Consider the following 26,053-nt stretch of genomic DNA (forward strand, 5'->3'; position numbering starts at 1 on the left):
TACATTGTTTCCACTTTTTGGCTGTTATGAGTAATATTGCTGTGAACACTCATGTATGAATTTTACTGATGTCTTCTATTCTTATGGGTATATACCTAAGAGTGGGGTTGTTGGGTCATACAATAACTGTTTAACCTTTTGAGGAACTGCCAGACTGTTTTCCACAGAGACTGCCTGCTTTCCGTTCCACCAGCAGTATAGAGAGTTCCACTTTCTCCACATCCTTGCTGACACTTGCTGCTGTCTTTTTCATTATAGCTATCATAGTATATAGAGTGGTCTCCCATTGTGGTTCTGATTTATATTTCCTTGATGACTAATGATGGACATCTTTTCAGGTGCCTCTTAGACATTGGTATGTCTTTGGAGAAATTACCTATTCAGACCATTTGCCCGTTTTTTGATCAAATTATTTTCTTTCTTCTTTTTAAATTGAGAATTTTTGAAGTATAAGAAATGTTTCTTATCTGTTCTTTGGTAATTTTTTCATCCTTAAAATATTAGGTTGGGTTCTAGTTCTTCCTCTGTAACAAATTACTTAACATTCTTAAATGGCATAGTTTTATAGTTGTAAAATGCATTTCTTTCTGTAAGGTTCTTACAATCGCCTGCCTTTGATTGGAGATGGTACAAAGGAAATAGTGGTTAGGTGATCTGGATTTGAATCCTAGGCATCTCTGATTATTGCTTATGTAAACTTGAGCAAGTCACATTCCCTCCCCACATTAGTTTCCCTATAACCCAAAGTATTTCCGACTCCATGGGAGTATTGTGAAGACTAGGTGAATCATGCATGTAAAAGTATCAGTTTTTTGGTTTTTGATTGTTTTTGGAGTTCATTATACCACTTCCATTTTATAAACAGAAAACAAGGACTCAGAGAAGTTAAAAACTACCAGAACTCACAGGTTAAATGCAAGTGGCATCATGCTGAACCATTGAGTTTGTGCTGTCTCTAGAAAGGCACATTTGTGCCACCAAAGAAGACTAGTCATTGGAAGGATAGAGGAACTTGGTATGGCACTCTGGAGCATGTCTGTTCATTGACCTTAGTGCCTTCACACAGGTGCTCAGTTCAGGGTTGTGTGTGTGTGTGTGTGTTTTCAATGGTGTGTCACAAATCCCATGTAAAAGAAAGTGAAGTGAAAAAGCACCATATAAGAAAGACCTTTCCCAGAAAAGATGGTGAAAAAACAGTCTGCTGCCTCTGCTTGAAGACTTGCAAGCCTTTTAGAGGCATCAACCTATATATTGAAAAAGAAGAATTGAAAGAGGAGGATCAGATTTGTACTTGAGAGAAGGCTCACTCTGCCTTCTTCCCTCTTCCCTGCTCATAAATCCCCTAACTGAAAACACATACTTTTTTTTTTTAACCAGACAAGCCTGGGTTTGAATGCTGACAATCTGTGTGAACTTGGACAAGCTCTAAAAAGCTTTAAACAGCAGGGGATAGAGTAGCATTAGAGTAGCATTGCATTATCTGTTTCCTTAAAATAGATGATAAGCATTCTTCCCTGCAAATGGTTCTGCCCAGAACCATTTGCAGCAAAGAGTCGTTGGACAATTTCTGTGTGCAGACGTTGGCCAGGGGAAAAGCCTCTAGGGGAGTTTCAAGCCTACTGAGGAGGCATATCATTCAAAGAATGGCAGCTTAATGTATTACATGGTAAGAGCCGTGATGGAAATACTTGGTACCATGATAACATGTGAATGGGGAGGTTGGGGAGAGTGTCTCATGAAGGAGTGTGTGAGACCTGAAGGAAGAGGAAGAATTAGAATTAACTAGGCAAAGAGGAGGGGAGAAAATTGTCCACGCAGTGGGGACAGCAGATGCAAAATCCTGGTGGGAGAAAATCTCACGTGGGCTTGTGTAACTGCAGCACAAGGAGCAAGGGAATGGCAGAAGTAGAAAGCAGAAGCCAAACTCAGTCCTGCAGGTTATGATAAAGGTGCGTTGTTTTCTTTTGTTGTTTTGTTTTTTGGTTTTTTGTTTTGTTTTGTTTTGTTTTCTGTCCTGTGGATTGAACCCAGGTAAGCTCTACCACTGAGCCACATCTCCATCCCTCTTAATTTTATTTTTTATTTTGAGACAGGGTAAAGTTACTCAGACTGGCCTTGAATTTGTGATCCTCCTGCCTCAGCCTCCCACAGTGCTGGGATCATAGGTGTGAACCACTCTGCCGGGAAGAAGTGCCTTTATTTAAGAACAATGGTAATTTCTTGGAAAAGTTTAAGCCATTGGAACTGTCAAAATGAACTAATTCATGTTGGTTTGTTAGGGAAAAAAATTGGCATGTCTTTTTTGATGTCAATCTCATTTCCTTGTCATTTTTTGGAACATCTTCAATAGTTTCCTAAGACAGTAGTATGAATCTGGCATTTAAGGCTCTGAGCCAAAGCCTCAACTTGAATTTCTAGATTCATATCCCATTTCACTACCTCTGCCTACTGCATACCTCCCCCACCCACACATGCCTTATCCTCTGCATGAGTGAGAGTCTCACTCATTCCTCAAAGTTCAGCTTGAATTCCCCTCCTTTAGCAAGACTGCCCAGATCTCTTCAGTGAGGAACCATCCCTCCCCACTGCTGGGTTCCTCTAGCATTTGGGGAGGAACACATGATTGCTTAGCACTTACCCAAGTTACTTTCTCTGAATGACTTGCAGTACACAAGGATTCTCTGTATTTAAAAAAATGTTTTGTGGGCCGGGGTTGTGGCTCAGTGGTAGAGCGCTTGCTTGACCTGTGAGGCACTGGGTTTGATTCTCAGCACCACATATAAATAAATAAAATAAAGGTCCACTGACAACTAAAACATTTTAGAAAAATATTTTGAAGTTACCCAATCCCTAATACGACACCTGATAGAAATTCTAGGTGTGCATCATAACAATATGAGTGTTCCTTTTTAATCCCCCACAACATACCTCTCGGAGTCCTTGAAATACAATATTCTAGAGAGTCATTCTAAACAGTTCTTTCAGCATGAAGTGATAGGCCCTGAGATTTCTCAATTCTCTTCTTAGGTCAGTGTTCAGTTTTTACTGTTAGTGAGATCATTAATCTTGTTAAGATTCATTTACATTCAACTCAGTTGCATTCCTATTTAGTCCTGCACAGGATCACCTATTTTCTTGCATTGCGGCTGATGTTCATCAGAGTTTATGCTCATCCTTTCTCACTCTGCATGTGTGAGGCACTGAGTTCGATTCTCAGCCTTTCCTGGGGCTTTCAACTTCCACCTACACATGCATTGATTGATTAATTCATCAAATGTGTTTATTGACAGCCTGCGTCCCAGGCACTGTTCTAGTTCCTAGGGATATAGTAGCAAACAAAATGGCAAAAAATGCCACCCTGTGTTACTTACATTCTAAAGAGGCAGTAAATGTAAGTTTAAAACGCATAGACTCTTAGCAATAAGAATAAAAAAAGATAAAGTAGGGGAGGAGAACATGAAATTCCAAGGTCTGTGTGAAAGTTTAGATAGGGTGGACAAGGAAAGCCTCACTGAGAAAGTGGTTTGAAAAAGCTTGGAGGACAATCCTTTTTGAAAGATGCTAGCTATGCAGGTGTCTGTGGGAGGAGCATTCAAGGTGCAGGAATGGCAAACGCAGAGGCCCCCAGTTATGCACCTGGAGTGTGCACAAAAGGTAAGGGAGAATAAAGAGGACGAGATTGAAGGGAGAGGGAGGGAACAGAAGGACATAAGAGGAGAGGGAGAGCTGTTTCCTAGTTTTTCCCCCATTTTTCTAATTGGTGTATTATAGTCATACGTAATGGTGGGACTTGTTATATATTCGTACGTACACACAATATAAAAATATGGTTCCTAGTTTTCTGAGTGTTTTCATCATGAAAGGGTGTTGGATTTTGTCGAGTGCTTTTTTGCATCAATGGAAATGATCATGTGAGTTGCCCCCTTTGTTCTATTATGTGTGTTATGTTGATTTTATGTTGAACCATCTTTGCACTCCTGGGATAAAATCCCACTTGGTTATGGTGCATAATCCTTTGAATATGTTGTTGAATTCAATTTTCTATTTTGTGAGGATTTTTGCTTCTATATTCATAAGGGATATTGTTTTGTAACTTCCCTTCCATGTGGTGTCTATCTGGTTTGGGTCAGGGTAATATGAGCTAACGTAGAAAGTGTTCCTTCTATTATTTTGGGGGGAACAGTTTGAGAAAGATTGGTGTCAATTCTTTAAATATTTGGTGGAGTTTGCCAGTGATGCTTTCTGGTCTTGGACTTTTCTTTTGGAGGAGGTTTTTGATTACTCATTCAATCTCTTCTTTTGTTGTGCTAGGGATTGAACACATTCAGCTTTGTCACTGAGCTGCATCCTCACCCCTTTTTATTTTTTCATGTTGAGACAGCATCTGGCTAAGTTGTCTCAGCTGTTCTTAAACTTGGGATCCTCTTGGTTTAGCCTCCTGAGTCGTTGGGATCACAGATGTATGCCACCATGTCTGGCCCTTATCAATCAAATTTGTTGATGTACAATTGTTCTTTTTTTTTTTTTTAAAGGCAGGATCTTATTAAGTTGCTAAGAGCCTTGCTAAGTTGCTGAGGCTGGCTTTGAACTTGCAGTCCTGCCTCAACTTCCTGAGCCACTAGGATTACAGGTGTGTGCCCCTATGTCTGGCTCATAGTATCCTATAATCCTTTTTACTTCTATAAGATTGGTGGTAATGTTCCTACTTCCATCTTTTTTTCCACTCTTACATTCTTTGTCTTTATTACACACACACATGTCTACACATGCAGATCTGTTTTATGTATAATTGTTTCTATCAAATAATCAGACCAAGGCATTCTATTGGTAAATCTTCCCTAAAATAGATTTAGGTAAAATTAGGTATTTTATGCGTATCACAGGCTTCAAAACTTAAGACTTCATTGCTGATTTCAGTTCTGAGGCCATACATACAATTAAAATATACATTAAATGCATTAAGGCAACAAAATTGAGCTGAAAGAAATCACAGGGCTCAGGACAATTAAAGGGTGTATTTTGCTTTCATCAGTCACAATGTGAATGGCAAATACTGTGCGGACCTCGCAGGGCTTCCCTGGGATGTGGGAGGCTTCTGACATCTTCAGGTGCGCACGCAGTGGCGTGAGCAGCTGAGGCGCCTCTGGAGCTGCCGTGAGGGCTGACTTCTCTGCCTCTCCTCTCTTGGGGTCTTGTTTCAGTTTGTAATCGGCGAGTGCAGACTTGATTGCATCTTCTGCCAGCATGGTGCAGTGCAGTTTCACGGGGGGAAGGCATAGCTCCTTGGTGATGTCTGTGTTTTTGATGGTCAAGGCCTCTTCCACTGTCTTCCCTTTCACCCAGTCAGTAGCCAGCGAGCTGGAGGCGATCGCAGAGCCACAGCCAAATGTCTTAAACCTGCGTCCACAATCTTCCCCTTTTCATCCACTTGAATCTGTAATTTCATGACATCACCACACGCTGGAGCACCCACCAATCCAGTTCCACCATTTTTTGAAGTCTTGTCAAGGGACCCTACATTTCTAGGATTTTCATAATGATCCACAACTTTCTTGTGATAGAGCCGGGCCGGAGCTGACAGCTCCCGAGCAGGCAGGCGCGGGCTCCGGAGCAGCAGGGCGGACACCGCTCGCCCCAGACGGCCGCTCCAGCCGTGGCCATCTTGCAGGCTCGCGCCTGCGCCCCTACTTCCATTTTTAAATTTTACTCTAAGTACTGCTATTACTGCATCCTATAACTTTTGGTGTGTTGTGCTTTTTTCATTCTCTCAAAGTGTTTTTTAATTTCCTTTATGATTTCTTCTTTGACCCACTGTTTTGTTTAATATCCACATTTGTGAATTTTCCAGTTTTCTTTCTGTTATTTGTCTTCATTCCATTGTGGTCAGAAAAGATATTTTGTGTGATTTCAGTCTTTTCAAACTTACTGGGACTTGCTTCGTGGCCTATATATGGCCTATTGGCTAATGATACAGGTGTGTGCATGCGCATGTGAGGATGTGTGCTGTTAATGTAGGGTGAAGTGTTCTGTATGTACTTTTATACATCTAGTTGGTCTATAAGGTTGTCTTTTATTTCCTTATAGATCTTCTATGTAGGCATTCTATACATTATTGAGAGAAGTTATTGAAATTTCCTGAAGTTTCCATTATCATGGAACTATTTCTCCCTTCCATTCTGTTAATATTTGTCTCATATATTTTGGGGTTCTGTTGTTTGGTGTATATTCACTTACAATTGTTATTTCTTCTTGATGAATCAATCCATTTAACAGTATATATTGTCCTTTGTCTCTTGAAACCATTTTGACTTGAAGTCTATTTTGTCTCATACAGCCATCCCAACTTGTTTTTGGGTAAAATTTGTGTGAAATATCTTTTTCCACCTTTAACTTACAGTATATTTGTATCTTTGGGACTATGCTATGTGGATAGCATATTGGATCATGATTTTAAAATTCATTCTGCTATCTCTGCTTTTGGATTGAAGATTTTAATTCATTTACATTTAATGTATTACTGATTGGAAAGACTTCCTTCTGCAGTTTTGTATTTGTCTTACACCTTTTTAATCTTTTTAAATCCATTTCCTCTATTACTATCTCTCTCCCCACCCCCCGCCTGCACGCATGGCACGCGCGCGCACATACACACACACACACACACACAGATGTTTTGATTCCCTTCTCATTTTCTTTGTGTATATTTTAAAAATATTTAGATATTTCCTTTGTGGTTGCCATGGGTATTATATCAAGTATCCTAAATTTATTGCAGTTCACTTTGAACCAATAACAACTTAAATAGCTTACAAAAACTATATAACTTTGTCCCCCCCACTTATGTTGTTACAGATTACATCTTTATGTGTCTAATAACATAGATTTATAATTATTTTTTAATGCATTTGTCTTTTAAATCATGTAAATCATCTTTTAGACTCTGCTTCAGGTTTTTCTGGGGTTTTGTTGTTGTTGTTGTTGCTTTTGTTGGAGGTTATAGTAATTTGTCTAGTGACTTTTCCTCCTTTTTTTTTTTTCATAGACTATATTTCTTTTCAAATGTGGTTCCTGAAATCTCTGTTTTTTGGCTTGTGTTCAGTTAGTGACTGACAGATCTTGAATGTCAGGAGCTAAACAGACAAACAAAAATGCCTCTCCCAGTCTTTGCAGATGACCTCTGGCTCTGGACCTCTTTTAACCTTACCCAGACTTCATGAGCCTAGGATGAATCAGAGGTGAAAGTTTGAGGTCTTCTGGGATGAGACTTTCTAAATTCCCTCTTACTCAAGGGGGCTCTTAAATGTCCTAATTTCCCAAGGAAACTCCCTGACTTTTCCTTTCTGGCCTTAGGTGATCTTTTACATATCCCAACCAAAATCCTTTGCCTCAGGCATCTGCCAGTTTTTTGCCAGCCTTACAGTGTCCTAGAATGCTATCTGGTACTTTTCTGATCTAAGTGAGTTGAAGTTAAGACAAAACAGAGATGAGCATCTTGCACTTGTCCTTCAAATAGCCCTGAGATAGGTTAGAATACACCTGCACAATGATTTGTAAATAAAGTCTGCTCTGCTCTTCCAGACTAGGAACCAGGGTCCTGCAGTGTGAACATGGGCTAACATCTTCAAGATTGTTGAATCTGGGAGTTGAGCAAAGCCTATTAATAATGTCACAAAGTATTTTCTCATTTCATTTTTTTATTGTGGGAAAATATACCACAATATATGTTGCATATATGTAGCAAAATTACCATTTAACTATTTTTAAATGGGTACTTCAGTGACATTAAATATGTTCAGTGTTGTGCAACCATCACTACTATTCATTTCCAGAATTTTTTCACCAACCCAAACTGAAACTCTGTACTCATTAAATGTTAAGTCTCTATTCCTGCCTGCCCCAGTTGTTCCTGGTAACCAAAATCTAGTTTGAATTTGTTTTTCTTCTTGATTCAGTGTTTGGATGTTGCTGTGAACCATTGACTGTTTTCTGAAATCTGACAGTTGGTTCTGACATTTGGTCAGTTTATTAATGATTCTTTTGGCAGTGATGGGAGCTTGGAGCTGCCTATTCTGCCATTTTACTGACATTGCCCAACAGCAAGGTTTTATTCCTGAACACCTTGGAAGAGTAGAATGGCCATTAGCAAAAATGGGAAAGATTGTGAGAAGATTTTATTTGGGGGAAGAATATCAAGGGTTCAGTTTGGATATATCCAATTCAAGATGCCTACTAGACATCAAATAAAGAATGCAGGTAGACAGAGAAGAAAAGAGGTCCAAGGACAGAGTCCTGAGGTAGGATAACACATCAGGTCCAGAAAATCAGACAGAACTTGGAAAGAGACTGAGAAGGAGTAACCACAAGGGTGGGAGGTGAAGCTGCAGATTGTGGTATCTTTATTATAGAGTATCTGCAGCTAAGTCAAATCAGAAGATTCATGGAGTTGGCCACATGGAAGTCATTGGTGATCTTGGGAAAATGAGTTCTGATGGAATTGGGAGCAAAAACTAAGTGGGAATGGGAAGAGAATTGGAGACTGAGTACAGAGGAGCAGGGAAATGAGAGTTGCTAGAAGGGCAGATAGGATCAAGAAGTGTTTTTGTCGTAGCTTGTTTGTTCATTTGTTTAATTTTCTTTCTTTTCTTTCAACCTCCTAAGTAGCTGGGACTAAAGAGTTTTGTTTTAATGTGAGGAATTGGGATTCCTGGTAGAATTGATCCAGTGGAGAGGAAATGTCAAGTTCATGATGCAGGAAAGAGAATTACTGGTGACTGTCCTTGAATAATGAGAGCGGATGAAGTCTGGTAGGGGTGATGGGAAAAAGGTAGTGTGTGGGGATAGAAGCTGGTAGGTGGACAGATGCATTTGCTTCCATTTTCTGTTGACTGCCAAATCCGTATCTACAACTGCTACCGCTTCCTTGAGTCAAAACCTTGGGACACCCGTGACTAGATTTCCTAAAAGTATTCCAGCTTTAAGTTCCAAACCAAGATCCACTCCTTCCTTTCTAGCTCTCTGCTGTTACTCCCTGTCCATGGCCTCCCATCCTTCCTGACGAGTGGAAGGGTCAGTGTTCTGAGCAAGGAGGAGACCTGAGGAAAAGGCAACCCAGAGCTGAGGCTGGAGGATAAGTAGACATTTACTACATGGGTTCAGATGTGGAAGAATGGTGTGGGCGGAGTCCCCAAAGGTGGGGTGGGGAACAGGCTGGGTGTAGGGTGACCAGGGAGCGGTCACCTAGAAGCCATCGCACAACAAAGCCTTGTCAGGATCTGTAGAGTTACCCATTCTTGGTTACATGATCCTAAGAGCTGCTTGAATTTTCCACCGTAGCACTGGATTGTCATCTTGCTGGGAGAACCCTGACAAGCCCTTCCCCCCTCTGGACCTGGCACAGACTGCTCCTCCCTCACATGGTGATTTACCTCTAATTGTTCATCAAACTCCTCTTGACCATCTTCAAAATCACTTCCTGGGAAAATTGCCAGACTTCCTCCCCGTAAGCCTCCTCACTGATACCTCTTTTTGGCCTTTCTCACCTGAAGTCCCAGTTCTTCCTCCATGAGCATTTCACACTGAGAGTTGAATTCATTTCTGTCCTTAGCCAGGGGTCTGCATGGAGGAAGCCTCACCAAGTTTGTTGATTGTACAAAAAAAAAAAAAAAACAAAAAAACAAAAAAACAACCTACAAGCCATCCTGGTTTTAGGTCTCCCTGCACACAGGTGCACAGATGCTTACTAACTGAAATGCACAAGCAAATTGCAGAAATAACATCCTTATTTCAGGTTGTTTTTAGATGAGGATGTTATTGTTGTGAGATGTTTGTGTATCATTCATTCTGGACTTGGGGGATAGTGCCCATCTCTGCTGTCATTTGTTCTGTTACTTCAAAGTACAGGAAAACCACGGGTGGTGATTTTAGAATCTTATTCAGAACCTTCAGTGAATGACTCATTTTGCATTGACGACTTTTCCGGATTGCTGCAGTTCAAATAAATTAAGCAACAGGACATTGTTGTTGTTTTTGTTGTTGTTAATTTTAACCATTTTAGATGGTAAATTTCAGACATGCATTATCATACTTTCCTGACCATGATTCTACCAGCTCTTATGTCTTCAGAATCATAATGAACATCCTTCTAATAATTTTCCAGGCCAGCAGTGAGTATGCAGAGACTTGCTGGAGGAGGACGAGGAGGAGGGGTAATTTAGTGCTATCACCTGGGAGGCAACTCAGTCTCTCCCTGGAGCAGAATCTGGATATAGGCCAGAGTCTAAGGTGGAGATAGCTGAGCTGCCCCAGAAATCAAAGGAGCAAGTGAGGGAAAGGCTGGTCCTGACTCCAAACACAGGGCCCCTGAATCCCTGGCTTCAGTGCGCCTTTGAGTCACCTTGGGATTTTGACTGAAATGCATATTTTGATCCAATAGATCTGGATTTGATCCTGGGCTGGGATCTGATTGCTGCACTTTAAACAAGGTCCCAGGCCAGGCTGGTGCTGTGGGACCACAGACTGCACTTGGTATCAAATCTTAAGTTGACCTCTGGAGTTTTCTTGTGATCTTGGGTGGACTTTCCTGGGAGGCTGATCTTTAGGGTTTGCTTCTGAGGCATCTACACACACCACCAGTAGTAACAATTCCTCCACGTGCGCCTGCTCTCAAGTCTACAAAGTACCTGTTTCCCTTCACTCTCATACTGCTCCTGGGAGTTTGGTTAGCAGCATTTACCAACTGGGAAACCAAGTCCCTACCTGATGCAATTCACCAGGTGCAGAATCAGGGCTCCTCCTCAGTGCTGCGTCACTGGTTTTGGTTGCTTCCTGGCCTATCTGTGCTGACTGCATAGACAGACTGTGCACTGGAACTTGGGGCCAAGGCTGCCTGTGCACACGTGCTAGAGCAAAAGACTGATCACCAGCAGCAGCCCTAGCACCTGGGGCCCACACAGTCTCACCTGGGATACCCTGGGACTGGCATTTCCTCTCTGCTTGAATTTCCACCCCAGATGGTGTCCTTGCCTCATATTTTATATGTCATTGCAAGTAGCAGGGAAGCCCACCTGTAGCACTTGCTGAGATGCCGTTGGTACCACAGCCACCTTGGGGCAGGCTGGTCAGGCTTGTCCTGCCAGCATCTGCTTTTCTGCCTAAGGGTTTTCTCTGGCCACAAGGGCCATCTTGCCTTGTGCAAAGCACTGAAGTGCTGGGGAAATGTATGGCCCTCATTCAACCAAGGGCTAATGGAAGCTGGAGTAAAATTAACCCCACTGTCTTAAGCTGGGGCCACTCTGAAGTGTTTTCAACTCTGGCGAGGCTCACTCACAGTGCCAACTTGCTTGAGAGTGTTTCCTGTATTTGCTGCCTTCTCCCTCCTTCACTTCCTCTTTCCCATAATCTGGGTTCCTGGATCTCTTCCTGAACAAGTGATTTACACCCAATAACTTATCTCCAAGCCTACTGGGGAACCCATTTCTCCCAATCACTCCACTGTTTCTACTGACCTACTTACATCTGAGCCCACACACCTGACTTTAGTCATAGTGGAGAAGTGTTCCAGTTGCTTGGTGAGGTCACATCCTCCACTAAGGACCTGGCTTCTCAAGGATTTTCCTCCCCACATTGCCCCCTGACTATGCAACATAATCCTCATCTCCTCCTCTTTCTCTTCTTTCTTTCCCCTTCCAACCCCTACCCCCTCTTCCCTTTTTCTTCCCTGTCCCTCTTAGATCTTTCTAACTTGCAAACATACCTCAATATGACCTCTCAGGTCACAGACTTTTAATTCTGGCCAATATGGAGTAAGAGTGACTGGATTATCTTTTCTGCATGAAACAATAATATATGACACAATGGTTTGCAAGGCATTGGACATCAAGCAAAAAAGGCCAGAATTCTTGAGAGATGGGAAACAAGCAAGGGGAAACCTGTGATTGCCCCTAGCAAAGGAAGAAGAATCCAGGCAAAGCTTGTGGACTCCATGGATTGAGCAGACAGCTGAGTCCAGAAAGACCAAGGTAGCAAGAATGTGCAGTGCACCTGCAGAGCAACACCCCAAGTATTCAGAATAGACCTGTGCATGCATATGAAAAAACTATCCAAAGCCAAGGAGAGATGCACCAGAGAGGATTAGTGTAAATAATAGCTGGCCAGGAATGGTGCCTTTTCCCACCAGTCCAGTATGGAATACTTCATGCCTAACAAGACATTGGGTAGAGTACTCAGCAGGGTCTTGCTTCAGTAGCAGGAAATAGCCAGCCCTACACTAAATGCTACTCTAGTTCTAACAAAGTTTAAAAGAAATACCAAATGGACCAAATTGTTTCCAAGTAACTTAACTACATCCCAGGACAAAGTTCAAGAATATATTTATAAATATAAAAACGTCTAATACTCAAGGTAATATTCATAATGTCAGAGTGAATAAAAAGTACTAGGCTTGCAAAGAAGGAGGAAAATACAACCCATAATGAGAAAACTCAATCAAAACTGACCAAGGATTAACATAAATAAGAAAACCAGCAGACAAGAACACTGAAACCGTTATTACAACTGCCTAGTTCAATATATTCACAAGTTAAGGAGATGTGAACAACATAAAATAGACCCAAATCAAACTTCCAGAGATTACAACTATAATGTTTGAGCTTCAAATAAATATACTGAATAGAAAGACTAGTAAATTTAAAGACATAATAATAAAAATTACCCAAAATGAGACTCCAAGAGTACTAAGAACAATTTTTAAAATGAAGAGAGCTTTAGTTAATTGGGAGACAATTTCAAGCAGTTTAATATATGCATTAAGTGAATGCCTTGGGAAATAAAGAATATGGGACAGAAAAAGTGCTTGAAAATAATGTCTGAAATTTTCCCCAAGTTTGATGAAAACTATAAACCCATATATCTAAGTAGTGCAATAAACTTCAAGCACAAGAAACATGAAGGAAATTAAGCCAAGATATATTGTAGTTGAATTGCTCAAAATTGATGGTAGAGAGAAAGTCTTAAGGGCAATAAGGTCTATGGGGAGAAAACATGTTACATACAGAAGAACAAAGATAATAATTAGATTTCCTTTCACAAATAATTCAAGCAAGAAGACAGAACAGTATCTATAAAGCACTAAAATAAATCCATACCAGAATTCTATGTTCACTGAAAATATCTTTCAAAACTAGAGATGATTTTGATAATACACTGTTATATAGGATGTTGTCATTAAGGGAAAGTGGATGGGTATATGTGGGAATAAAGAAGAGAGACATCCAAGAGCAAGATGGTGAACTTAAACCACATTAAATATAAATAGTTTCTTCCTAATAAGAAGGCATTGATCCTTAATTAGATTTAAAAGCAGGATTCAATTATATGCTGTCTACAAGAGACACATTTTCAAAACAGACATGAATAAGTAAAAGTAAATGTATTAAAATATATTCCATACTAACAATAAGAAAGTTGCAGTGACTATATTAATGTCAGATAAAGTAGATTTTAGAGCAAAGAATGTCATCAGGGATAAAGAACATTATTTCACAGCAAGAAAAGATCAATTAATCAAGAGGACATACTTCTAGAACTGTATGAGCCTAATAATAGAATTTCAAACTCTATCAAAGAGAAATTTGATAGAACTGCATGGAGAAATGGCAAATTGAATTTGTAGTTTAAAAGCTTCCCACGTAGATTAGGCCAGGCCTAGATGAGCTCAGTAGTGAATTGTACCAAACATTTGAGAAAAAAATAAGGCAAATTCTATGCAAACTATTACCCAAAATGGAAAAGAAGGAAATACTTCCCAACTCATTCTATGAAATAGTGCTTCCTTAATACCCAAAACAAACACACTACAAGAATGAAAACCATAATCTAATCTTACTCATAAACATAGTTGTAAAAATTCCAAACAAAATTTTAGCAAACCAAATCTAATTTAAAAAGACAAATACATCATGACCTAGCGGAATTTATTCCAAGGTTTACTTAACACTTGAAAAACAATTTAAATTAAAAAAGAATGATATATTTCTGAATTGGTGTATGAAAAAAATTTACAAAATCAAACATGCATGCCCAATAAAATCTCTGAGAAGACTACAAACAGAAAGGAAATTCCTATACCTGATAAAGGACATAATATTTAATGGTGAAAGACTGAATAATTTTCCCATTAGATCAGGAACAAATACAGGATGTTTGCTCTTGTCGAGTTTACTCAACACAACACTGGAGGTTACAGTTAATGCAATAAGTCAAGAAAAGGATATAAAATGCATTCACATTTAAAAAGTAAAACTGTATTCACAAAAGACATAAACATTTTTGTAGAAAATCCATTGAAAACTACAAATAAATTACAAGAACTAGTTTATTGAACTTGTAGAATACAAGATGAACTATACAAAATCAATTGCTCTTTTCAACAAATCATGGTAAGATAACTGGATATCCACTCCCAAAAGAGTGAATTTGGACCATATACAAAAATTAACTCAAAATGGATTCAAAAGCAGCTGGCACAGTGGTGTACACCTGTAATCCCAGCAATTTAGGAGACTGAGGCAGGAAGATCACAAGTTCAAGGACAGTCTCAATAATTTAGTGAGACCTTGTCTCAAAATTTTAAAAAAGGGGATGGGTATGTGAGTCAGTGAAAAGTGCCCTATCTTCAACTCCGGAAACAAAAAACATTTTTAAAAATGAATTAAAAGTGGTATATAAGAGCTAAAACCGTGAAACTCCTAAAAAATAAAATAAAAAGGCACCTGTCATATTGAATTAGGTGATAAAAACAAAAAAAATCTAAAAGAAAGAATTTGATAAATTGAACTTCATCAAAACTAAGGAACTTTTTTGCATCAATGGACACTATCAAGAAAGTAAGGACTGGGGATGTAGCTCAGTGGTAGAGCATTGCCTAGCATGCTAGCATGCTAGCATGGGTTCAATCCTCAGTATCTGCACCCCCACCCCCCGCAAAAACAAAGGTAAGAAAACAACCACAGAATGGGAGAGAATATTTACAAATCGAATATTTGATGAAGACATAGTATCCAAAATATATAAAGAACTCTTAGAACACAATAATAAAAAGGTAACCCAGTTTAAAAACTGGCAAAGGATTTGAATAAACATTTCTCTAAAATTGATATACAGAAAACCAATAAGCACGTTAACCATCAGAAAAATGCAACTCAAATCCACAATAATATGCAACTTCACACTAAAACTAGCAATCATTATCACAGTCATGATCTTTTGATCATGTTCATCATGTTAACTTATCCAGAAAATGGTTTCTTGTCTTGCTTTTTGCTATATACACAGTACATTAAACAGTGACAGACCCGGAGCAATGGAATTGGTCAACCATGGACTGAGACCTTTCGAACTGTGAGCCAAAATAAATATTTCCTCATCAAAGTTGTTCTTATCAGGTATTTTGGTCACTGTGATGCAAAGTTGACTAATACAGACATTATTAGCTACTGCATAAGTCTGTGTGCTTTTCCTTGGTGCCATTCCTCCTGTCTTCTTAAGACTAAACCACCTTCTTGGTTTCTGTTATAATACCCTTGCTTTTAAAAAATACTTTGCCATCTACTTACTTGTACATATTTAAATAATATATTAATCAAATGTTTAAACTTTGTGTAAATTGAGTTATGCTGAATGTATTCTTCCATGATTTGCTTTTTTCATTTGACATTATATTCATAAGATACTCATGCATGGATGGATATGGCTGTTTATTATTGCTATTGTATATATATTGTTCTTTTTAATAGATATACCACAATTTATTTTCCAGTCTACTGTAGGTGGATGTTTCTAGGGTTTCTATTATGAAAATTATGCTAGAAATATTTTTGTACATGTGCAATTTTACTAGGCTAAGGGATTTACATAAATTGATTCAGCCTTACTAAATAATACCAAATAATTTTTGTTAGGTGGTTGATTAGTTTACAATCCTAGCAGCAAACTATGTTCCCCATCTTGTGCAAAATTGAATGCTTTTACATGAGTTATATTTTGCAATATGATGAAATGTCCCACAAAGGCCCAGGTGGTAAGGACTTGACCCTCAGCATGGCTACGTGTTCTAAGTTCCATTTATTGGTGGTGATCATATGCAAAAAAAATTTTAGAGTAGATTTAGAGAAAAATTGCCAAGATAGGAGAGAAATCTTGTAAAACAGTTTTCTCTTTTGCTAGCATCTGACATTACCATGGTTGGTTTGTTATAACTGAGAAACCAACTATTAACTAAATCGTACACTCTATTTGGGTTTTGTTAATTTTTCAACTAATGTTCCAGGATTCCATCCAGGATACTACACTCCATTTATGTCTCCTTAGTCATCTCTTATCTATGGCAGTTTCTCAGTCATTTTGGTTTTTCATGACCTTGATAATTTTGGAGCATATTGGTCAGTTATTTTGAAGGTTGTCTCTCAGTCTGTGTTGTCTGATGTTTTTCTCATGGTTAGACTTGGGTTATGAATTTGGGGGAAGAGTACCAGAGAAACAAAATTCTCATGTTATTTGATCCAGTGTACCTGCTGTCAGTGTGACTCATCACTGCTGATGACTCTTCTGTACTCTTTGGAAGAAAATTACACACACACCCCATCCCTTCACTCAAAGTGGGAGAATATTATGCTCCACTTCGGGAGACACAGCATATCTACATAAGTTATTTGGAATTCTTCTGTATGAGATATTTGTCTCCTTTCCCCTTTTCAACTGTAGCAAATTATTTATATCAATATGACATGAATTTTTTTATACTTTGAACTATAATATACTATCACATTATTTTGTTCCTGGAGTTGTTTTAACTTTGATCATTGGACACTTTCAGATTGGCAACTTTGTCCCTTGGCATGTCCCCCATACTTTCGTTTTTGTAATACTTCCTTATTTCCTGGCACTACTAACTTCTCCAGGCTCATCTTGCATATTTTCTCTCCCTGCTCTAGAAGCAGTCATTTCTTCAGGTAGCCCTGGTTCCTTTTAATGGAGAGTGGTATTAGAAACCAAGATCTGAGTGAGGAATGTGATCACTACTACTGGGGTGTCACTGCTTTCAGACCTGAGCTAAGAAATACACTGATTCATGGATACACACATCTCTACTCATTTCGGTATATGTCCATCTACCTTAACTATGCTGATGCCTCTTCTGGCCTTCCCGCTTGCTTAGATGTAACTTCCTGCCCCAACAGTGAGAAATCTGCTCCCATCATCCACCATCCATTTATCTATTTGTTCAACCTGAGTATGATGTGCACAATTGTGAACCCATATCCTTGAGAGAAACTTTACCAACTAGAGAACAATGTCTGTGAGTAATTTCCTTCTGTCTTTATCCTTTACAGTTTCAAACACTTTTTTCAAAAAGTTACTTAACTCAGCTCCTTTTTTTTTTACCCCCTTCAAATGTTGTTTCACACTTTGTAATACAGTTAGCTTCTTTTGTCGCAGTCTGCATTCCATCTGAGAGCCCTTGACCTTCTGGTTGATTGATTTTCAAAATTTACATGTATTAAAGTTCACTTTGCTGTAAATTTTGATAGGGTTTGACAACTGCATAATGTCACATACACACCTCTCCAGAACCATACAGAGTAGCTCAATCACTAAAAATTCCCCTCTGCTTCCCCTCTGTAGTCAATTCCTCTCCCCAAACTTCCGTCGACCACTGGACTGTTTTCCATCCCTATCAATTTTCTTTTTCAGGAAAAAATAAATATACACGTACCTATATTCATACAATATGTAGCCTCTTTCAGATTCACAATTTTTCCATTAATTAATGACTTCACCTTTTTACCACTGCATAGTGTTCTATTGTACCACAATGTGACAGTATCAACTTAGTTAAGCAATAGGCCCAGTTATTTAATCCAACACTAATGTAGGTGTTGCTGTGAAAGTATTTTGTAGATGTGGTTTACATCTATGATCAGTTGATTTTAAATCGCCTTGTTATGTGGGTGGCCTCATCCAATCACTTAGAAGCTAGAAAATTTCATGCTCACGATTTTGTATTTACTTAAGTGTTTGGTTCACTTCAATAAATAACTAGGAGTGTGATGCTGGGTAGTATTGTAAATATGTGTTTATGAGAAACTGCCAAACTCTTCTGTTGTAGCTGTTCTGTTTTGCATGCCCACCAGCACTGGTGACTCTTCCTGTTCCTCCACATTCTCATCAGTGTTTGTTGTTGTCAGGTTTTTTGATTTTATGCATTCTAATACACATGTAGTAGAACCTCATTGTTTGAATTTGCATTTTCTCTAATGACAAATGATTTTGAGTGTAATTGTATTTTTTTTAGTTGTCAATGGATCTTTATTTAATTTATTTATTTATATGCAGTGTTGAGAATTGAACCCAGTGCCTCACACATGCTAGGCAAGTGCTCTACAACCAAGCCTCAACCCCAGCCCTTAATTGTATTTTAAATTTTACTAATTATTATAAAAGTAGATTTTATGTTCACGTATTTATTGGCCATTTGATGTTTCTTTTTATAAAATACCTGTTCAAGATTTTGTCCATTTTTCCATATGATTCTTATTTTCTTAATTATGTATTCATTACTAGAGATTGAATCCAGGGGTGCTTTGCCACTGAGCCACATTCAGCCCTTTTTATCTTTTATTTTGTGACAGGGTCTTGCTAAGTTGCTTAGGCCTTGCTAAGTTGCTGAGGCTGTCTTTGAACTTGCGATTGTCCTGCCTCTGCCTCCCAAGCTGCTAGCATTACAGGCGTGTACCACCATACTCGGCTGTTTATTATTTCTTTATGTATTCTGGGTATAAGTTTGTTTGTTTTTTCCTTCTGATGCTGTTTATTACAATTGCTTTTCCTTACTTTGTGACTTGGTTTTTACTCGTTTTAATGTCCTTCAATGAATGGAAAAACCTGTTCTTGAACTAGAGCATTTGCTCTATTTACATTGCATTTAAATATGGATATTCTGGATATTTATGTTATGTATTTATTGTTATTTTGTGCTTCCAATTTAGTCCATCTGCTTTATTTCTTGCTCTCCCTTTCTTACCTTCCTTTGGACTATTTTGTATTTTCAATTTTTCCTTCTACTGGAAAAAGTGGAAGAAAATCCTTCCTTTCTATCTTTCCTTTTCCTTCTACTCCATCTTCTTAGTGGTTTCTTTAGAAATTAAAAGATTCTCCTGAGTTTATCAAAATCCAATATAGTCAGTATCTACCTCTTTCTTCTCAAGCAATAAACGGAACTTAGAACACATAGCCATGCTGAGGGTCAAGTCCTTACGTTGTGGGACATTTCATATTCAAATAATAGCAATAGCATACTCCTTCTGTCCGAATTTCTAGCATTCCTTGTAGTCTAGGTCTTCTAGCAATGGTGTCTCTCAGCATTTTTTGTCTGAAAATATATTTATTTATGTTACTGGGAATAGGCTTTTGGGTGGCAATCCTTGTTGTTGCTGTGGTTTTCTCTTTCGGTGCTTTGAAGATACCATGCAATTGTCTTCAGGTTTGTATGGTTATAACAAGTAGTCCGGTACAATACCTTAGCTTAGCTTCTCTCATAGTATTGTATCTTCTTTTTTCAGTTGTTGATCTTCATGATTTTCTCTTTACGTGTGTGTGTATGTGTGTGTGTGTGTGTGTGTGTACATATATACATATGAAGTATCTAGGTTTGGGGGCTTGTTTTTCTTTTTATTTATATGTATTCGTCTTGGGATTCTCTTGACTTCTTAGATCTGTGGTTTGATGTATGTGTATTTTTCATTATGCTGGAAAAGTCTCAGTCAGTAGCTCTTTAATAGTTCTTGTTCACCATACTCTTCTTCTTCTGGGGCTCCAAGTACACTTATTTAGACTGTTTGGTATCGTCCCACTCTTGGATTCTTTGCTTGTTTTTTATTTTGTTTTGTTTTTACTCTTGTTTTCTCTTTTTTAGGTTGAATAATTTCTGCTGACCAATCTTCAGGCCCACTGATTTATTCTTCAGTTATTTTGAGTCTTCTGAAAAGTTATTAAAGGGATTCATTGTGATTTTTGTTTCTGGGTCTTCAGTTTGACTCAATATTATATTTTGTATCTCTTAACTTAAGCTGTTCTTGCATATCGCCCACCTTTCCCACTAAATTCTGTAACATATTCCTCTTTGTTATTGTTAAGGTTTAGATATGGAATGTCCCCTAAAATATGGTGTGTTGAAGGTTTGGCTTTCAGTGCAGCAGTATTCAGAGGTTGGGCTCTTGGGAAGTGATTGGATCATAGGACTCTGACCTCATTAATGGGTCAATACATTTGATAGATTATTAATTTGATGGTATTATCAGGAGGTGGTAGAAACTGTAGGAGATGGGGCCTGGTTGGAGAAAGTATGTCACTAGGGGTGTGCCCTGGGCAGGTATCTCTTATCCTCAGTTCCTTCCTACCGCTCTCTGCTTCCTGAGCTGAGCAGTTTTCCTCCATCATGCCCTGCTGCCATGATGTTCTATCTCACCTTAGGCCCAAAGCAATGGAGCCAGCAGACATGAACTGAAACCTCTCAAACCATGAGCCTAAATAAGTCTTTCCTCCTCTAAGTTGTTTTTCTCAGGTGTTTTATTCCAGTTATGAAAATACAATTGTTTAAAAGCCCCTTTGTGGAAATTCCAACATCTGGATCATCTCTGACTCTGGATTTATTGATTACCTTGTCTCTACAATAGATTGTTTCTTGACTTTTGGGTATATCTTTTATTTTTGTTTGGATATCAAATACTGTCTATAGAACAGTATGGAGACTGAAATAAATAGTACTTACATCTGGAAATAGGTGTGTCTCCTATTCTATCAGGCTATGAATACATGAAGAGGAGTCAATTTGAATTGGGTTTGGGTTTGTTGGTTCTATGGTCTTCTTCAGTGCATCACAGGCTTCAGACTCCTCTAGAATGACTTCTGGGTTACAGCTGGACCTGGGAGCTAAAGGACCTATCTTAGTGACCCCTGCCAGTCTCTCAGTGATCCCTGCACTCCTGTACCACAGAGGGGCTCTCTCCATGTTCTTCCATGGTGGGCTGATGCTGCTTGCTGCCAGGTGCTTGCAGGTTTCTAGTGAGGTCCAGGCAGGTTCGCTTTGTTATGTTTCACCCTCAGTCCTTGGTTCAGGGATGGGGAGGGGCTTTCTCAGCATTCCTGCACCTTCTTTGAATACAAACTAGTTTCTGTCTTACATCAATGGTAGTTCTTGTGCTGGATAGGATTCCCCACACTCCTCCCTTATAAGAGATTCCCGGTGGTGTCTGGGACAGTTTTCTTTTCCTCTATCCCTCCCCACCACACCCTGCCATCAGCAAGAGGATTTTGCCTGTGCCCTTGGAGCAACTTTAAGCTGTCCCCAGGTAGCTTAAAGTTTGTGTTCATATGAGAGAAGGAAGGGTCTTGGCAGGAGGACCAGGCCGTGCTAGTTACTTCTGAAGACCACCCCACACAGATACTCCAAGTCAGGTATTCTGTTCTGTGGGCCTCATTCACCCTTCCTTCAATGTCTGTTCCAAGAAAAGAGATTAAAAGTATGTTAAAACTCCCCTGGAGTGTGGGGCTCCACGCTGTCATGCTAGCCAATGCTCAGTGTTTAGCAGCTTGTTAAGCATTAAGTTGTTTTCTTCTTATTTGCTTGTCTGGTGGCCAGGGCCTCATCCTCCTGTGTTCTGTCAGAGTTTCGTCTCTCCTCAAAGGTACCTGCCCCTCTTTGGGATTTAGGGTATTTTGTTATCCTCTAACCTCAGATCTCTGATTCAAGAGAAGTTATAATTGGGGGCTGGAAGTGTAGCTTAGTGGTAGAATGTCAGAGGCCCAGATCAACAAACATATAAAAAGAAAGAAGGAAGGAAGGAATCTGAGGTCAGGGATGACAGGTTTCTTGCCCCCAATCACATAGCTAAAAAGTGAGAGAACTTGGATAAAAACCCAGCCAGGCCTAACTTCCTAGCCTGAGGTTTTTCAGTCTTGCTTTTTGGTCAGGTCTCCCCTGATCAGCTGGGCTCTGAGCTCTTCCCTGCCAGTCTCTTCCTCCCGGTCTCCCAGCTTAGAGCCTGGCTCAATCTATCCTCTCTCCAGTCCCACCACACCAGCAACTGGAGACATCTCCTCTGCCCCATCAGTGAGGAGAGAAAGTTCTTTGCTTCCTGACATTACCCAGACAAGCAGGCCCCAGGGCTTTCAGCCAAGCGGATCCTCTCTGGGTGCCTCCAGCGTGGGTCCTGGGTGTACGCCCGTCACAGCCCAGGAATGTGGGCATCCAAGCACCAGCAAGACAGGCTCCCTGGCTGTCAGCCGAGCCAGGGCCCCTGATAACTGACAGGAGCTGACAGACCATGGAGAGAAGAAAGCTGGGTTGAGGGACAAATTGCAGAGTGACTTGGTTTGTGCAGACAGTGTAAGGCAGGTGGGTCTGGCAACCTCAGATAAGCCTGGCAGTCCTCAGTTTCCCATCTATAGAATATGGATGATATCTCTTGGCTCTCTGCCTCACCAGGCAGTTGGGAATAAAGAAATGTGATTGATTGCACTGCCTGTTTACATTGCCTGCCTCAGCCCATCTCAAAGAATCACAGGGGAAACTGAGGCTCCCAGAGCACAAGTCATACCTCGAGTTGACCTCCAGGTCTCCTCTCTCCCCAACCAGGACCCTTCTACCCCAGCTTCAGTCTCTTTCTGGCTCAAAACACACAGGAAGGAGGATGGCTTCCTTCCTTGGGAGCCATGCTGGGGCGGAACTAGTTCAAGGACCCCAGGATGGAGCCCTGGCATCCTGGTCTCCAGGCTTAGCACCATCACTGACTCGCTGCAGGAAACTGAGCAGAGGATTTCCTTTTCAGGGACTTCGTTCCTTTATTATAAAGTGGAGGAGTCTGACAGCAGAGCTTCTCCAACTTTAATGTGCTTGCAAATTCCTGGGACCTTGTTAATAGGCAGATTCTGACTTAGCAGGTCTGGGACTGGGTCTGAGATTCTGCATTTCCAATGAGCTTCCAGGTTCTGCTGATGCATCTGGTCCTGGGATCCAGATTTTAAGAGTAAGGGCCTGGAAGAGACCTAAGGGCTTCCAAGTCAGATATTTGAGGGCTCCTGGGGCTCCAAGATACTTCCCTCCTGCATCCCGCCAAGGGACTGTACTGAGGTTCTTGAAACTGCTCCCTGGGAGGGTGTCTTCCCTTCTCAGGGACTCTCCCTCCCTCCTGCCTCAACTTCAGGGCCAGGAAGTCTCTGGCTGCTCCTTTCTCCCTGCCTGTGAGATGGCCCTCCTCTCGCTTTTTGTAGGAGCTGGAGCCCCATCTCTACAAAGGATGCATGGAGCTCAGGGCAGCTTCCAGGCTCCATGGCGCAGGCGCTGGGGATGAGCGAGCCTGACGCAGGAGGTCTCCCCGTCCAGCAGCTCGCTTAGTCCGCTTTCCTGCCCCTCCCTCCATGCCCACCCAACACCAGCAGCTGCTGGAGTAAGATTTGTGTGTATGTCATGGGGGTTTTGTAAAGAAAAGAGGGTGTGTGTTTGTGAGGAAGGAAGAAACCAGCATTTATTAAGATCTTATTGTGTGGCAGGCAGGCACATTCAAAAACAGCACTTCTGGCCAACCCTTGTCTAAGGTAGCTTGTCTTTAAGTGTCATTCTGGTGATAAAATAAGATGAAGCATATGAAACTCCTGGGTGGCTCGTCAGCAGTATGAGGAGTGGACAGAGGCCAGCCTGGATTCACTGCATTAAAAAATAATAATAATAAAAGGAGGCTGGGGGCTGGAGGCGGGTGTCCAGCTCAGGAAGCCCTGCAGACCTCCAGTGGGGTTGACTTCTTCTGGAGGACAGTGTGGGACTGGCAAAGGGGTGGGGAGTTTGGAGTTGAATCAGATGGTCCAGAGTGGCTCCTGAGTGGGAATGGAGCGGAGGTGGCTGGTGGGGGTCACAGGGACTCCTCCTTGGGGTTCCTTCAGCTCTGGGATGTGGGCTGAGCAGGCTGTGTGACAATCTTGTTTTGTCAGTACCTTAAATATCACCACAGCAAAATAGCCATTCTCTGACCTCTCCTGTGAAAATCACCAGCAGGGGGCAGCACAAGTCTCAGCTCCCCTTTGGGAGATAAGGTCCAGGGAGCATCAAAGGCTCTCCCCAGACCACCCCAGGTTGCGCTGCGGGGCTGGGATTGGAACCCAGACTCCCGTAGGCTGTGTTGCTGTCAGAACTCTGGGTCCTGGGAGGGAGAGAGGCCTAAAGGCAGCGCCCTGCTGGGTCAGCCATGTCCATCACCGAGTGCATCACCAGGCTCAAAATAGCCTTCCAGACGCAAGGAAAGACTGTGACCCACTCTGTTCTCCCCCCACACCCCACACACAAAATAAACATCCCTAAATCTCAATGGGGTCAGACTCCGGGCGGAGCAAAGGGGAAAGAGGACATGGCTGGCCGCCCACTGAGAAGTCCGGTTTTGTCCTTTTCGTTCTTTTCTTGGGGTCAAGACTTTGCTTCCTGACATGAGTGTGGAGACTCCCACTGCTTTCCCAGGGGCCCCTGGCTTGCTCTTGGTGTCATGCTGCCCTTTCCCTCGGGTCACATGCCTCAGACATGGTGACGCTGATGAGACAGCTGCAGGGATGCATGGGGGAGTCATGACACACCTCTGTCCCCCAGGGTCTCTCTAGCCACCTGGAGGTACAGCTGGAGACTGGGGGGGAGGAGTCTTACTGAGAGCCAATTATGTGCGTGGCACACACCAGGCACTTCCACAAACATCATCCCATTTGACCCTCACAACAAGCCTTGGAGGTATCTAGAATCACTTCCCATTTTACAGATGAAGAAACTGAGGCTTGGAACAGGCATAGCCTGTTGAAGGTTTCATAATCAGGACTTAATTTTACACACTTGGCTTTAAGGCCACGCATGGCATTGTGCAGGCTTTGGGAGGGCCCCCTTGGAGGCTGGCTGGTGGGTTCAATGAGCCCAAGAGTCACTTGTGCACAAAATTCCCTCTCTTCCCTTGGATCGGGGTAACCCCAGGTCCTGGAACTGATTAGGCAGGCAGAAGTGAGCCTGGGGTTGTGGACTGAATTTTGTCCCCCGAAAACATATGCTGAAGTCCTAACTCCTGGTGCTTATGAATGTGATCTTATTTGGAAATAAGTCTTTGCAGAGGTAATCAAGTTAAAAGAAGTTAATTGGTACAGGTCCTAATCCAACATGACTGGTATTATTTTTTCTTTTTTTGGTATTGGGGATTTAACTCACAGTTGCTTTACCATCCAGTCCTTTTTTATTTTTATTTATTTATTTTGTGAGACAGTGTCTCACTAAGTTGCTGAGGGCCTCCTTAATTTGCTGAGACTGACCTCAAACATGCAATCCTCCTGCCTCAGTCTCCCAAGTTGCTGGGATTAAATGTATGCCCCACCACTCCCAATCATGACTGGCATTCCCATACGAAGATGAAAGAATACGTTTTTGGTGTTGTAAAGTCACAACTGTGTACTTTACCACAAACTTTACCATAGCTCTTAGAAACCCTTACAACTGGCATGGGCCTAGCTGCCTCTCAGGAAGCAAGGAGAACTGGAACCCAGGAGAGTCATAGGGAGCGGGCCTCTGTTCTGAGCTCCATGAGGGAATGGCCTTCCTCTGGGTTGGAGGGGTCCTTAGAGCAGAAGCGGCTTCGGGGGTGTATGGATGAAGGAGTGCCTAGCTATCTGGTGGAGGTATTGGATGATTGTCTCCTTCTTATTGATTTTTGAGAATTTATAACTGCATATGTAGATAAAAATGTATAAAGACATGCATTAGCCTATTGGGTAATGAGCTTATTATGTATGTTGCAAATATGCTTCCTAGTTTAGGACTTGTCTTTTCACATTCTTTATGGTGTCTTTTGATGAACAGCAGTTCTTCATTTTAATGTCATCAAATTTATCCATCCTTGTTCTTTATGCTCTGAACTTTTGTTGTCTGCTTTTAAAAACCCTTTTGCACCCTGAGGTCATAAGAAATACTCTTATATTTTTCTAA

The 26,053-nt window shown here is 41.0% G+C and overlaps 1 protein-coding gene across 1 annotated transcript in view; it reads right to left on the bottom strand.

The window, feature by feature from the left end:
* Positions 1 to 4,958: 4,958 nt before the first annotated feature.
* The window catches only part of LOC124959601 (iron-sulfur cluster assembly enzyme ISCU, mitochondrial-like), a 55,599-nt gene continuing 34,504 nt past the window's right edge, over positions 4,959 to 26,053 (bottom strand). The window contains 2 exon segments of the mRNA XM_047517997.1: positions 4,959 to 5,401; positions 5,404 to 5,684. Of these exon segments, the coding sequence (XP_047373953.1) occupies positions 4,959 to 5,401; positions 5,404 to 5,684 (724 nt within the window).

The sequence above is a fragment of the Sciurus carolinensis genome, chromosome 11, assembly GCF_902686445.1.
Source record: "Sciurus carolinensis chromosome 11, mSciCar1.2, whole genome shotgun sequence".
NCBI lineage: Eukaryota > Metazoa > Chordata > Mammalia > Rodentia > Sciuridae > Sciurus > Sciurus carolinensis.